Here is a 15,923-nt window from a genome sequence, read left to right on the forward strand (position 1 = left end):
CAGCATCTTCTGAAGCTCTCCGAGGCCCAAAAGAAAGAACAGCCATTCCCTGCTGGTTTTCTCACCTCTTGCTGAATCAAAATCCCATCAATACAAAACCAGTGAGAGACCAGGGGTATGCCACAAAGTTTTCTAGGTGCTCTTTTTCATAACAGTTTGGTAGAATTATGGGAAAGCCAGACAAGAACAAAAGCACTTCAGCTGGCTTGAGCTCCACATAGGAAACTAACTGTGCTGTTCATTTGGATTGCTAAGTAATTGTCAGGGCAAAGTTTTCAGCTGGGAAAGCAGTTAATTTGTACCAGAAGAGAAATTTGCATCTTGGCACCTCTGAACAAAATGTCAGCTACCTGTCTTTTCCCACAAGCAGAAGGAGAGACATTGACGCTGGTGTTTTGATCATTTCCCTGTTAGGTAACTTTCTATGCCCTCCAGAATTTCTCAAGAATGAGAAATGAAATGGCCTTACAGAAGAACAGTTGCAACAAACCCAGTTCCAGTGTCTGGAGCAGTGGTGTACAGCTGAGGTCACACATAGCAATGGTCAGTGGCAGCGCATTTATGCAGACACCAAACTGCACATAAAGCCTCCGGGAGAACAAAAAGTAAAAGTAAAGCGGGGCTGAAGAAGCAAGAAAGCAGGAACTGAAAGTAAAGTAAAAAAAAAAAAAAAAAAAAAAAGTAAAGATGACTGGAAGGGACAGACAAGCAGGAAGTAAAACACAACATAGTTAAAGCAGCAGCATTATATTCTAAGGTTTGGCTGAAGCAGAATACCTGACAAGCTTCCCACCTCTCATGTTTCTCAACTTCCACTACTGTCAGTTGTGCAAGGAATAGGAATAGGAATAAAGCATTCCAGCTGAAAAGAAGAGCCAGACAGTGAAATTCTAAAAGTCATAGAGAAAGCAGAAATCTAGCAAACTTTCAACTGCACATTACCCACTGCTAAGTACAAGAAGCGGTCTCTCACTCAAACTCTAGAATTCACATGATCTTCAATAATCATATCTTATTCATTTTTAGAACAATTGTGCTATTCCTGTTAAATAACAAAAGCTTTAACAAAGGTCTGACCGGGCCACAAGAAAGAAAAGTCACCCAAGACATTCAGAGAACTGGCTGAAACTTTTATCTTTCCTTTAACTTTGCATAAACAGTACAGCAGGCGTTACCCTCACGCTGCACACACTTCTGACATCCCTTTAAGCCTCTGCAGAAAAGTAACAGCAGCTACAGCCCCTGTTCAAACTTAGTAGTTCAGATAGCTTTTTAGGTTGTACTTCCGTTAGTCAAAACAGACATATTTGAAGTAACCAGAACAGCTTTTAACTTTCTGCCTTTTCCGAGGCAAGCACTGATGTCAAAGAGAACTTGTACGAGACCAGAGTGAGCAGCCCAGCCACGGACACCCGTTTCTGATGGTTTACATAAGGGACACCACCACCTATCCTGGGGATTACTACAAACGAACTTTATCTGCTTTCTCAGCAAACAGCAGTGGGTTTTGCACATCTTTCTCCACGAGCCGTAGCAGTTTGTCGGAGCCAGCAGCCGGCAGAGCCGCAGGCAGCCCCGGCCCCGCTGCGCTTCAGCAGAACCTGGGGCAGGAGCGGAGCGCTCCGGCAGCTCCCGCTTCGTGCCCGGCCCTGGTGCCTCCGGGCGGCCTCTCGGCTGCTTCCAGCCGCCGGCTTCAACGCTTCCAGCCTAGGAACGACCCCCCCGGGTGCCGGCAGGGGCTGCCAGCCCGGGAGCCGTCTGCCCGCGCCGCCGCTCGCCACCTGCTCGGCGGGGAGCGCTGCGAGCGGCCGGGAGGGCAGGAGGGGAGCGGAGCGCGGCAGGGGGCGAGGGCAACACCGCCTTGCTGCGGTGCCAGCCTGCGGGAGGCACCGGCGCAGCCTAAACTTTTTGGGTATTTTTTTCTGAAGCGCCGTGCGCGGCTCCGCGGCCGAGAGCACGGGGCAGGCTCCCCCCGGCGGGAGGGACCCGAGTCCCTGCGGGGAGAGGGGACGGGGACACGGGGAGGGGGACACGCAGACACGACCCCCTGTGCTCCCCGCACCCCGCAGGTGCCGGCTGCCCCCAGCGCCCCGCTGCCGGCCCTGCCCCGCCGCTGACTCGCTCCCTCCCTCCCTCACTCACCCAGGCAGATGGCGGTGAGCGGCACCAGCGCGCCCTGCCGGAGCTCCGCGGCCGCTGCCTTCTCCATGGCGGGTCGCCGCCTGCCTGCCTGCCCTTCAGCGCGGCGGGGAGCGGGGAGAGGGAGGGGGGGGGGGAACCGCGGCAGCTCCGCTCCCTCCTCTCCTCTCCTCTACGCCGAGCCGCCGGCGGGGCCGGCCCGCCGCGCCGCCCGGGGAGCCGGCAGTGGGGCGGGCGCCTCCCGCCGCAGCCCCATGGCCGCGGCCGGCGCTGCGGGGCAGGTGGAGGAGGACGGACCGCAGCGGCAGCGCCGCCGCCCCACGTGACGGGCCCGCCGGGAGGCGGCGGCGGTAACGGCGGCCGGGCCGGAGGGCTCGGGGAGCGCTGCGCTGCGCTGCACCGCCCCGCTCCGCTCTGCCCCGCTCCGCTCCGCGCACACCTGAGGGGCCGCCGGCAGGCGGAGCGCGGCCCGCGGCGGAAGGGAAGGCGAGGGCCGAGCCCGCCCGCGCAGCGCCGGGTTTCCTGTCAGCCACCCGCGGCCCCCACCTCAGCCCGCTCCGCGCCGCCGAGGCGCCCGGGGGCATGGCGAGCCCCCCCCCCGGCTAACGGGGGGCCGTGAGGCAGCGCCCCGCCGGGCCCCCTGCCGGGGGAGCGGCCCCGAGCCGCGCTGAGGCGGCGCGGCCCGGCCTTGCCTCGCCGAGCTGCCCCCGGGGCGGCAGTACCCCCTTCGGAGAGGGCTGGCCCCGGCCTGCCGGGGGCGAAACTGAGGGGAGCTGGGCGTACAGCGAACCGAGCGAGGCTCCGCAGCACGCCGGGGTCGAGGGGAGCGCTGTAAGGCCACGGGGCTCCCCTGAGAACGGACAAAGGCACGGGGAAAGTCTCACAAGTTCACGAGGAGCAGCAGGACCACAAAGTTAACAGGGAGCTTCATGAGCTGAATAGCAAAATAATAATAGATGGAGGAATCTTGTACAGGCGAATTACAGAAATGAACCAACTCTGCCTCAGACATTCCCTCAGCTTTCCACTGTTTTCCAAGTGGCAGGTGCTCACCGCCCTCCCCAGAGCCCTGGCAACAGCTCACATCTTCCCACAGAGCTGCTCCCTTGGCAGGAGCAAAGCCCCACCAGCCCTGCCCTGCCATGAGCTGTGTGTGCAGCCTGCTGAGCAGCGCCTTACCTCAGCCCACAGCTACCAACAACGCAGGACTCCGTGACAGCACCATTCCTTCACCTGCACAAACGAGGGCTCTGCCATATATCACAGTGTACTACTCCTCCAGGGCAAAGGTGAGGTCTTGCAGTATTTCACTACAAACACAGGAAGTTTTCCCTATGCTTGAAAAAAATTGCATCTTTGCATCCTGTGGCTGTACCACACTAGAGACAGCAGGCATACAGTCTGCGGGGATACTATTTACAACAAAAACTCTCCCACTGTATTAAAAATCAATCAATATAATCAGCAACACAAAACAATAACATCTATTTTTTACCCAGCTTCCCCCTAAAATGATGCAATAAGTAAAATTCACATTTAAGGGTTGTCCACTTGACATTAGGCTCTGATGGCACTAATGATAGACGTGTGAAGTCACAAGCACCGGCTGGAGCTCCCTACCATTCAAGCAGCGTCAGGCACTGTGCAGTCACAGAAACACACTCAGTTATTTGGCTGTCCTGGGGCCTGGGTTCATCTCTTCGTTCTGGTGAGACGTGGCAGAGTGAGCCTATCAAAAGCGCCACAGTCTGAGGAAGGACATGAAAAGCAACAAACATTTGTAAGAGGAAACAGGATGGTAAGATAAAGCCCATGCATTTGCTACCAGCTAGCATCGATGTGTAGCAGCACCCACACCACGAACAAGATTCTCACAAAAAAGATGCAACAAAATAAGTTACAGGTGCTACCCCACACCGAAAGCTTTGTGCCATTTCAGTTGTCATTTGAGTCAGGTTTCGATCAGGTACTGCCCAAGTCAGCTTAAAGATAAGGCCACGTGCAAGAGTGCTAATGATCCTGCATAATAACGGAACTGAGCACGGCGAGGGAAGCGAGTGGCTGTGTAGAGGGCTGGGTTTCCCAAACCCTGTCCCAGGTATTCCCTCAGGCGTGTAAAAGATGACGCTTCTCACACACAACGCCTGTCTGATGCACGGCCAGGTACCCATTCAGATATTTCAGGTATTTGTTAATTATGCACGCCTCACCTAGGAAAACAGCTGTACAACTCTAAATGTTTATATGATTAAAAGAGGAGAGAAAAGCATATTTAAGTTGCCTGGGGTGCTGTACAGTTTAAAAATATTAATTAGAACTATGATCTTCATTTGCCCATAAGCTCTTGAGTGCAATTTTAAACACACATCTCAGTTATACAAATTCTTTTAAATGTGTCTACAATAAAACCACTCCACAGAGCTACTCTCATGGCACTGTATCTTGTTTAAAATTAATCCACTCAGCAGAAAGCTTTGGCCAGGGAAAGAAAGAAAAAGATCAAATTAAAAATCGGGAAAGGAAACACCAGATAAGAAAGAAAAGGCAGCAATGGATGAGAAAACAGCAGGCCTGGCTGAAACTATTTCAGGGCTGGTGGTGACAGCTACTTTCTGGAGAGTCTACGGGAAGCAGATCGTGTTGGCTGCAGAAAGCACATTAAAGTCAAAGCACAGGCTCCAGTTTCCTTTCGCTGATTCTTATTTGATAGTGGAAAAACTCTGGCAGAGTGGTGAAATGGAGGGCTAAGGGCTTTAATGCCTGAAAGCACCAGGGTTCACCAAAGGACATCTCTCAGCACATTGAGATATTGCTTTAGACCTTTTTATTTCAACAATATAAAGTGTGGCTACAGTAATATCTCAGGGGTTCAGGTGATCCTTATCCTCACTGAGCTGTAGACTTGGGCCTTATCTCAGCAACCCTTTGATGGAATTATAATAATTGTAATTCACATTTGTCTATCACTCTGGATCTTAATGGATGCCTAATGGATGATTGGCCTGAGGATCAATAATATCACGTCTTGTCTACTTGGGATGAGAGAACTGAATGTTAAAATAAATACGTCCACTATGCTAAAGATGCAGAAATAATAAGCGGATCGATGCAAACAAAGTTTATCGGGAGGTGAGAAGGCCCCGCACGCAGCACAGAGAGGACCTGGCTGTTCTGCCCATTCAGCCTGGTTTACAAGCACATGTGTTGTGCACTTTTTAAGTAGCATAATAAATCACACAGTGTTTTCTACAACTAAATTCTTCCTAATCTAACCAGACAATTCTTAAACCTTTAATGGGCCTATGATTGTAAAATCATTTCTGTCTGGGTTTTTGAGCAGTAATCTTCAAATTATGGGTTTGAAACAGCAATAATGGAATGTGTCATAAAAGAGTTTTTCCTCAGTAAGTCTATTATTGTAATAAAATAATGTATCTAGTCACCTCTACATTCCACATTAACCCTTTTTATGATAATTATGAGTAAAGTGCATCTCTCATTTCCATTAAATAGTATCTTTGCATATCACTTAAACAGAAGACTTATATAGGGCTGAAAGCAAAGCAATGTGCATGTTCTTTTTTTTAACCATGCCAATAACTTGTTAAGATAAAATCCAGTCAGTTTAAGATTTATCCTTATACTTGGCCTTCACATAAGACTAACTTAAAATTTAAGTCCTAGTTTTCAGTCATAACATTTTGTCTTTACAGAAATATATTAGAATAGTATATATGAAATTACATATCCATATGCTCCTGTATCTATTGGTTACAATGGGATTCATGATCTCACTACAACATCCACACACCTTTAAAATATAATCAGTAGAACCCATTCTAGGTGTTCCACTGCAGGATGATTTGCATATTATTTTAAAATCATTTTAAAAGAGTTGTAAGTTAAACCATAGTTGGAGCTGTTTCAAGACTTCATATCCAGTGTCAGAACATGTGGCTGTAGGAAACTCATTAGAAGAAGTTATACATTACACATGCTACTGCATTTGACAGAATTGGATCACACAAAGTCTTGATTATAACACCAACAAAATAGTTCTGATAAAATTTTACTGAGTGTATTCAACAGATATTACAAATTATTTGTAAAAAATATGCAGTGAAGATGAAGACATCATAAAATAATTAGCAATGTTGACTAAGATCATGGATTTCATTGATATTAGTACTAAAAATGTTCAAATAATCTGGAACCTTAACTAGTCCATGAGTAATCTCTGTCTCAGTCTGCCAACATCCAGTTTTATTACATTTTCCATGTCAGTTCCCTCTGCATCTGATTTTTGTAGCTCATGTTTGTGCTTGTTTCTTTGCATTAATTTGGTTGAGATTTCTTTAAAGTAAAACCTCAATTTTACCTGTTCCAAAAGTTCTTTCTAAGCGTTTCTCTCTCTTCCTCCATAAATCAGTTTCAAATAAAAGGTAGCATGTATAGAGATGTGTAGATAAACAAGCCTGAAATCCCATCTATTTTCATCACCTCTGTTCTCTTTTGAAATCTGGCATTAAAGAAAAGTTGGTTAGAAAACATTAGGTGTAGTAACATACGCTATTTGTCTCAAGCTCGCTTAGTTTACAGTTAGCTTTATTTTTTACAAGAGTTCATACTGCACCACCACAAAACACTATAGGACTGGATTTAACAGGGTTTACGTTTAGTGACAAACGCACTTTCCCTGAAAGGGAAGAAAATCCTCAAGGGTACTTTGCTGCACTGACCTTAACACTACTCCTGTCTTGTTCTATCATAGATGGTTACTAAACTTCAGAGTGAACTATTTTCCTTACTCTTCCTTAGAAATTTGTTATGCATGTATTCTATGAAGAGCTGAAGAAATCCATTGTAATTCACATTCATTTTATTAAATGTGACAGGAACAAATATAGGCAACTTGGTATTACAGTAAAGCGAATCCAGGTATTTTTTTGATGGAGAAATACTATAGCATGATCACCGATGTGTAGGCATTTTTCCAAAGAAAGTGCAAAGCTGTGATATTCCTCCATGATACTCTGAACATTTAATAAAAGTTTGTATTTGTATCAAGCAGACCAGATTATGAGTAGCAATTACATTAGGGTAATTGCTTGAAAAATAAAATCATTCTCTCTTGAAAGGGTCGTCTTTGTAACTATTATCAAGGCAGCATTAATAGCCTTTTTTTTTTTTTTAATAGTTATAACTTAACTCTCTTAACAAAACGGAGCGGTCTACATAACCTGCTCCATTAAGTAAATTAGGTCTCGTTTTTATTTAACCGTGTTATTGACAGAGTTTTTAATCTTGCAGGATAATTACAGAAGAGAATCAGAATATCCTCATTTTTTAATCCTTACAGAAATAATTTGAGGAAGTTAATCAGGATTTCTTATCAAATTTATAAAGTGCAGTTTAACAATTAAGTTCCTTTGGACAGCAAGTCATTCTGAACAATTAAAATAGGAAAAAACAAACAGGCCAAGAGCAGAACTGTTTAATTTCTCTCTCCTTCTTGCCTTTAAATATTTTCAGCATGATTCAGTTTTAAAAGTGTAATCTCATAGCACTGTTTTATGCCAGCAATTCTATCAATTGTTCCGTGAGGTTCTTGGCTATCACCTGCCAACAGACATGGCTGTGCCTGCAGCGCGCTCCTGAGTCCTAGCTCCTGGTGTCCTTCAACCCACTTCCTAGTCCCACGATGCTGCCCAGCCGCTCTGCAGCTTACACAGGCAGGATCAGTTCCTCCAATTTTATTTCACTCGTGACTCCACAGTTAAAGGCTATTTTGACACCACACCACACCTCCTACCTCTCCCGGCAGCTTTATCATTTACTATGTATGGACTGATTTAAGCTGTAGCAATGCTAGTTTTCAGTATCCATGTACTGGAAAAACACTGCATGCCACTGGTAAGTCCCCTGATCCACTAAGATGGCTAAACTGATTCCTTTTTTTGCCTGTTACATCATATCTACTGATGAGCAGAGTTTGGACAATTTAATTTAGGTTATGATAAATCCTTTTATGCTTTGCTTGTGTTAGAGGCTTACTCTCTCTACCAGAGCTGGAGTCATTAAAGGATTTACTATTCTTCTTGACATTAAATATATATAGATATGTGGTAAATGAAGGCTGAAACAACTCAGAAGTGTTTCTTCTGTTTGTAAATGATAAAAGAGCAATGCCAAATTATGTCTGAATCACATTTCAGATGTATGAATGTTTTCAGATTCCTCTTCACATACAGAAATTCAGGGAAATGATGGTCTCAGTAGGACCTGAAGTTGTGTTTATTTACTTATTTCCTACCGAAGAAAATGTCACCATCACAAACTATCAGTACATTCCTAGCCAAACATGCAGTAGCTGCATCAGTTACTACAAACTTATTTTAGCATTTAAGTGGGAGATCAAACAACTTGGAATTAGAAACATGAAAACTCCCCTAAGTCACAGGATGAACAAAGTGAATGTGCACTAAAATCAACTCCTTGGGAAAGAACAAATATTTTCTTTGCTCTGTATACATATTGTTATCAGAGCAAATGAAAGTAGCCACATGAAGTGGCTCAGCAGTGCTTCCAGCCCCCAATACCATTTAATTTTTTAAAAATAATAACAGAAATTTCAAAAAGGTGTTGCACGCAGTCAGGCATCTATAAAATCTTTAATTAGGACTGAACAGACACCTTTCAAATGAGTTCAGTGACTGACACTTGTACTGGGTGGGGAAGTGCTGAACACAACTACAACGTGGATGGAGAGGCTGCAGAGTAGCTTCCCTGTACTGTTCCCACTGCTGGACTTGAAACTGATCTGTGGTGTAACATTACCCATAGGCTGGGAATACCAATAATTTTTAGAGCTGTCTTCCATCCCCTCTTATGACTAAGAAACTTATGCAAAGATCCTAGACTGATATAAGTCAGCTGGACTGTGTGCTTCAGCAAGCTGACAGCTGAGGAGCGGTGCAGCAAGGAGCTCGGGGCTGGTGCTCTGCCAGCGCCACCCACAAGCGCCGGGATAAGTCACAGCAACACCCACAAGTGCGACTCTGGCCTGGACTCTGAGCACTGCATCAACTTCACTGTAAAGTGAATAAAATGGTCATCTGTACTATCCAGTATGCTTACTACAGACTGCCATTTTACTTACATCCATCTCCCGGTTCAGCAGGAAAAGTACAACAGAGACTAAGGATAATCACACTCCTCATGCTTTACTGACAACTAAATACGCTTGCAGATTTTTTTCTACTCCTCATTGTGTTACTGATGTCTTAAAATTAACTGTTGTGGCTACTCGTTTTCATTAAAATTTGGCCCAAACCCTTCCTTTAGATGCTAAACTCAGTCCTAGAGAACATAGTTTATGTCCCAGCTTACCTGGGGATTGTCCCTAAAACTAGTTTATGGTTTCTTTGCCTTGATTTGTCAACTACAGTTACATTTTCTGAAGTTCCAGTGGCACGTTTCTAAGTGTCAAGTTCTATTAGGCCCATGCTGCACGAAGTGTTGCATTTCTCATTCATTGCAATACTCCACTATTTTAAGAGTCTTACTGATTTTACACTACAAGCATGTCCTTGGAATCATCTAAGATCATTACTAACAAATTTCTTCTGCATTTTTTGTATAAGTTCTCAATACATATTCATAACACAGTGATTTGGGGTTCATAAAAGAGCAAATTACAGCTTATTTCCCAAATGATTGCAAAGCTCTTCTTAACATGCACAGATAAATAACACAGCGAAAATTTGGAACCATGCATGAGTGAGGCTGTTCCACAGAAAGAATGAGAAAGGATGTAAAGGAATGCATGAACTCGCCTAGAAAATTCTATTTTTTGCAGGGAAAATACAGCCAGATTCATAGTACATATAATGTATTAACAAGGACATAAGGATCACATTGTACTGGCTCATCAAAACAATAGTCTGTTAGCTAATTTCACTAAAAGTAAAAGCCATTTTAAAGCACCAAGAGAGAAATACCAACACATGCTTAGATGTAATGTTCAATCATTATGCAGACTGTGTGCCAATACTTGTAACGGAAGGGATGCAGGACACATTGAGTCCGTAGCTACTAAGTCATGAGCTATGTTTCCATGATAGAAAAAGCTCTGGCATCTTTGCTGTGTCACACTGAATGAACGAACACTTCTCTCTGGCACATTAGTGATTCAACCAACTGTTAACAGCAGCAGTGGTAAGTATTTATAGTGTAAGCACTCAGTGTCCCAAACAAAAACTGGAAGCACATTGTCAGGTATGGTGGGCCGGTAGCTACAGATAGGAAATCATGTCTGCCCTGAAGGTGCAATGATTTCATCTCTGTTCCTTGTTGCATAGGCTGTTTTTTAATATTAGTGTACAAAATCTCAAAAATATAAAAGCTGAAGTGTACAAGCGAACTCTACAATGATTAATATAAAAATGGGTAACATTATGACAAATCAACATGCTAATTCAGACCACAGTCCTGAAAGAGCTGAAGAAAACAAAAAACAAAGGATAAGGATAAACCATGGAACAAAACTAAATGTCAGAGATTTGCAGAAGAATCAAAGCTGCTTCACCCTTCAGTGAAGCTTATAACCATGAAAAGTCAGATTTTCTTTTGCATAAAGGGAACCAAGTAATCCAATATAGCCTTTAACTATGACTCATTACACACAGCAGAGCTACAGATGCCAGTTGTACATTCTGACCAAAGCATGTAAATAAAGAGACTGTGGTAAATGAGCTGAAGAATGTGAAGGAAAAATCATTGCAACAATTGTGTAATAACCACACCATAAGAAAGCAGCTGAATGAACAAGATAGCAGCCCTGCAAATTCATATGCACAGTCTATAAATGTACTTGTAGGAAAAAAAAAAAAAAAAGAAAAAAAAAAGAGTACCTAGTGATACAGAGATCAAAACTCTTTTAAGAGAGCACAGGTACTTGTTTTCACAAAACTTTTAAGCGTTCATATGACTCAAATCCTTCATATGACTCGAGACTTGGACTATATATCTGTATATATTGCCATAACACAACATCATATGTAAATATGATGCCAAACAGAGGAGGTAAAATATTTGTCAAAACCTGAAAAACAAAGTCAAGAGAAATGCAAGAAAAATTCTTGCCCTCATACTTCCCTTTTTCTGAAGGTAGAGTCAACCGAGATCCTCTTTCATATGCATCAACTCCATACACAGGATCAATGGTACGCCTCTGAGCTGACATTTGTTTATTTATCCTTGAGGGCAACAGTAGCATGGCTGCGCACTGCTGCCCAGAGATGTCATCCCTTCCCAGAATATTTATGAGGCTGTCAAAACATTCCAGTTATTCCCTTAATTGAGTGGGAGATAAAGGTGCCAGATAGAGAAGCCAACCAAATGAAGGAAAAGTAGAACAAAAAAAGGAAAAAAAAAAAAAAGAAAGAAAAATTTACAGTAGATCAATTTACAAAAATATCCACCAGTACCTACAATAGTGAGCAGATGAATGAGAATCTTACAAAATGTTGCCTACTTAGAATTATGCACAGGTAATTTTGCCTTTCCTAAATATATAATTCCTGTACAGAGTTATCAGTCTGGGAAATCTCAAAAGTAAACAGATGTTCCAAAGGAAAAGAGAAGGAAAAAAATAAAAGGAAATGCAAAAAGCAACAATAACACTGAAACAATTTATATATAAGGTTTCTCTATATTTATACTTTACATACTTATGAATTCCCTTAAACAGAAAGCAGTCAATCTGGTAGATGGAACCAGAAGAGTCACAAATGCTAAATTAAAAGTAGCTAACAGAAACATACTTTGATCTTAGTACAGATTTCAGAGTTCAGGGTAATGGAATATACATACCACAGAAATTCCCATGATACCCAGCTTGGCATATGCATTTATAGCTATCAGTGTTCAAACATCCTTTGTTATAGCCCTTTTTTCCCATGGCAACACATTCTTTGGTTTGCCAATGTCTGGGGTGGTGCTGTGAAGATTAAACCAGTTTTAAAACTTATTTGACTAAAAGAATAAATACTTATTTATACTTACATTTGTATTTATTTTGTTGGAATCATTTGTAGACAGGTTGCGGTGATTTTTCAGTTACTAACTCAACCAACCAGTTGCTTTGGGTGTTCACTGTATACTAGCTTTTATGAATTTATCATCATCCAGAGATCATCTTGGAACAAATGAACAACAGTATTTTATGCTTCCATGCCTATGTTGTTGAGTTCTTAAAATATAACAGCTTATATGTAATTTTCATGCAAGTTAGGAAAACCTATGCATTTTAAACTATTATTGTTACAGTAACTTGACAATTTTCAATAGTGAAAGCAATTACAATAATTGTTAATTTATCTTACTTATTCAATACTCTTCTGCTCTAGATATTAAAAAAAAAGTACTAGTTACGTCCATAAAAATGGCATTGTACTAGGCTTAAAGAAACAGTTATCCAAAGAGATAATATTGAATGCCATTGTTTCATTAGGCAATATGACCTGGTTCCACTTCCACAGCCAAAGGTGTAACAATCGCAAATTCAATTCTTCTTGTTCCACTTACTGCAGAGAACTTTGATACTGTGTGATTAGCTCATTTGTTCTCAATCCTGCAGTCACTGGACATTGTGGCAGAGCAGTGCCCATTGATTGTACCGATACGGAGGTATGAATCACAGAGGTTTCCTATTTCTCAAAAGTGAGGCACACTAGCAAAAATATTTAACTGTCAAGCAATTTTAAATATTTCATGCCATGTCTATAGATTTGCTGAAAGTACAGTAATCCCAGCTGGACACGATTACAATTACTCACTGCAGCCACATTTAGCTCAGCACAATTCTAGCCGTATTTGTGGGCAATTTACTTGATGCATTCCAGTACAGAAGGGCTCCTTAGGTTTTCTGCAAAGCTCTGTAATGTCCAGAGCTCAGGTGACAAAAAGGTAATGCAAAAAACATTAGCAAGACACAAATCCTGATGTGCAAGCACTCACAATTTTAATGCTGCTGCAAAGTAATTTAATTTCAGAAATATTTGTATTTACTGAATAAAGTATACTCTTTTCCTACAGAGGATTTTCACTCCAGAGATCATTAATGAACATTCTTGCTGAAGTTCTTCACAGGGAAGAACAGATACAGAGCAAAGACCCGGATGAATTTCAGATTGTACAGTACCAGCCGGGGGCTCTGCAGCCAAATTAGCTCTGATCAGTGTCAGGCAGGCCCAAAGCCAGTGGTGCCAAGACAGCCCTAAATCTATTTTTAAGCTCTCCTGAGGGTCCCATGTTCAGAGTTGCTCAAATACAGAAACCAGCAGCAGTTGCATAATCAATTTATGTGAAATCATTTGGAAATTAAGTCAGAGATTCAACAAGCTGGTATCAAAAGAAATTTCTAAGTCCTTCTCTTATTTGCCATCATATTAAACAGAGTTTGGACCACTGCATCTAGCTATATTGTGAGTCTCACTAGCACCTTTACAAGAGATTTGCCAACTCAGAGCAGTTCTTGGCTCTAATCATTCCAAATTTGTCTTTACAGTCACTAATTCATTAATTCTTCTCTAATCTACCAGGTAATATTTCCACAGACCACAGTCAGACAGACTGCCAGAAGAAATGACAATTGACCTCATGGGAAACAGTATTAAAGGAGCACATCTATCCTTGCCTTCTTAAAAAAAAAAAAAAAAAAAAAAAAAAAGGCAGATTTTGGCCATGGCAACCAAGGGAATATACTCCTTTTGACCCAGTGTTCTGAGTTAACTATTCCCCAAATGGTTTTCCTGTGTAGTCAAAAAATTGCATGACAGAGACCTGTGTACCTTTTCAGCTGCTTAGAGCCTTTGACTTCCTGAATTTCTATCAGTTTACAGCTCAAGTTTTTTTCTTCTTGAGTATCTTTGAAGTATTATCAAGAAGTACTTACTTCTTGAGTATTCTTCTTCCATTCAATATGCAAACATTGCACACTGTAGTTTCACCTAATGCATTTGCTAGAAATACCTTGGCTAAATTTTCTCAGCCTAAAGAAAAGGATGTCATGTGGTAATGGTAGCTGTACAGTCTACACAATCCCAGCCTTCATCACACGTGTGCAGTTATTGTGATTAAGGACACACAATTCTTACCCTTTAAAGGACATTCTATTAAGAAAATAAAAAGAAAACTTCAGAATGCAGCTAATACAGATAACAGTATACAAAAACCAAGTCTTGGTAGCTTTAAAGTTAAGGAAATAATAGTATGCTGCTCGACTAAGATAACGTATATCTGTTATGTAAAGATAACCCAAATGACCATGAGAAGCACCACATAAAAGAGCATAACCCATATCAGAGGAGAAAAAATGATCATTTGTGTGATTAATTCTGTTCTGCATAAAAATGACATGCAAATTTAAATGTTAATTAAGGAAAAAAGCACAACAAAAAGTGTAGTAGTGAAAATAACAGCCACTTAGGGCTGGCCAAACAGAACTGACTTACCATGTTATTTGACAATTTCTATGTTACTGATAAGAAATATTCATTCTAACAGAAAAGCACTATATAGAGTCATATAATTTGTCAAAAATAAGCACCAAAAGTTAACTGAACAGCTTCTATCAGACTTTATTTCCCAAATATTAATCAATAATTAGAGAAACTATTATAAATTATGTCTGGACTATGACATTTTAGTATCTTCATTCAGAGAGAAACACCACATGAAATTATAGGTACAAACGGTCATATTTGCTCTTAGCACAATTTCAACCATTACATTTTGCTACTACAGGAGAAAAATAGAGAACAATATTTTTATGAATATCGTATAGATATTAAAAGGAACATTTGTTTAAAAAATCATCCAGAAATGATACCTAATCGACATTTATGTCATTAAAAAAAATGTATTCCAGTTAAGGATCTTAAAAACACTTCTGTTCAAATATTATCAAGAGATTTTTAGAAAGCTCTGTACTCAATAGTTTCCATTGACTACAATGAGAGCTCAGCACACACTTTGGCAGGAATCCTGTGAGGGCTAATTGTGTTTAGTCATATGTAAGTAAAGAATAATCACAAATACTACAGCAAATAAAGACAGACCTCGTTGTTTTGATGCCACTGCACAGTTAATAACAGGAAAAACTCTACCCACACAGCCTGGGTTGATTCATCTTTTCCTCCCTTCATTATGAATCAGATTCTTTATTATTTTTTTATTGAATGAAAACCTGACTACAGCACAGTCAGTGGGAGTTTTGCCATTGACGTCAGTGAGGTCAATTCTTGATTACCTCACCAACTAATATTAAAAATATCCTTTTATATTTAAACCTTAATCACAGCTCAAGCACAGTTGCTTGAAGGAAAGAAAAGACCTGTTGCAACAAGGAATCAAAGATGCTTCCCTGTTTCATATGCCTCAGGCATTACCTTTCAAATGACTTAAACCAGGGGTAAGATGTTGGCTCTTCTGTTGTTGCTGAATGCATTATGATTTCTACACTAGCCTTTCCAATGTTGTGAAACAGAAGTTCCCACAACCCCATTAGTAATACGTGTAAGCCCATGCAATGTTATGTCTCCAGGATAAGAAAGGCCATGTCTTAGAACAGGACTCACATAGATAAACCACAGCAAAGCCAGAGCAAAGCACTCACCTGCAGTGATTGCATTGCAGGTTGCACTGGTCTGTCCACAACATTTGCAACCTCATCTTTTTAATCATAATGATGCACAGAGACTGAGAAAGAACACAGGCATTAG

The 15,923-nt window shown here is 41.7% G+C and overlaps 1 protein-coding gene across 4 annotated transcripts in view; it reads right to left on the reverse strand.

The window, feature by feature from the left end:
• LRP3 (LDL receptor related protein 3) overlaps positions 1-15,923 on the reverse strand; it is a 49,109-nt gene that overhangs the window by 22,852 nt on the left and 10,334 nt on the right. The window contains exons 1-2 of one of the 4 annotated variants that reach the window (XM_068693588.1): positions 2,143-2,712; positions 794-862 (exon numbers count right to left, since the gene is read on the reverse strand). The exons of 1 other annotated variant lie outside the window; for it this stretch is intronic. In XM_068693588.1, coding sequence (XP_068549689.1) covers positions 794-800 — 7 coding nt within the window. In that variant the 5' untranslated portion in view covers positions 801-862; positions 2,143-2,712. Of the gene's footprint in view, positions 1-469; positions 552-793; positions 863-2,142; positions 2,713-15,923 lie in introns of those variants that run through there. 2 more of the 4 variants (XM_068693585.1, XM_068693586.1) reach the window with 2 other exon arrangements.

The sequence above is a fragment of the Anas acuta genome, chromosome 10, assembly GCF_963932015.1.
Source record: "Anas acuta chromosome 10, bAnaAcu1.1, whole genome shotgun sequence".
Taxonomy (NCBI): domain Eukaryota; kingdom Metazoa; phylum Chordata; class Aves; order Anseriformes; family Anatidae; genus Anas; species Anas acuta.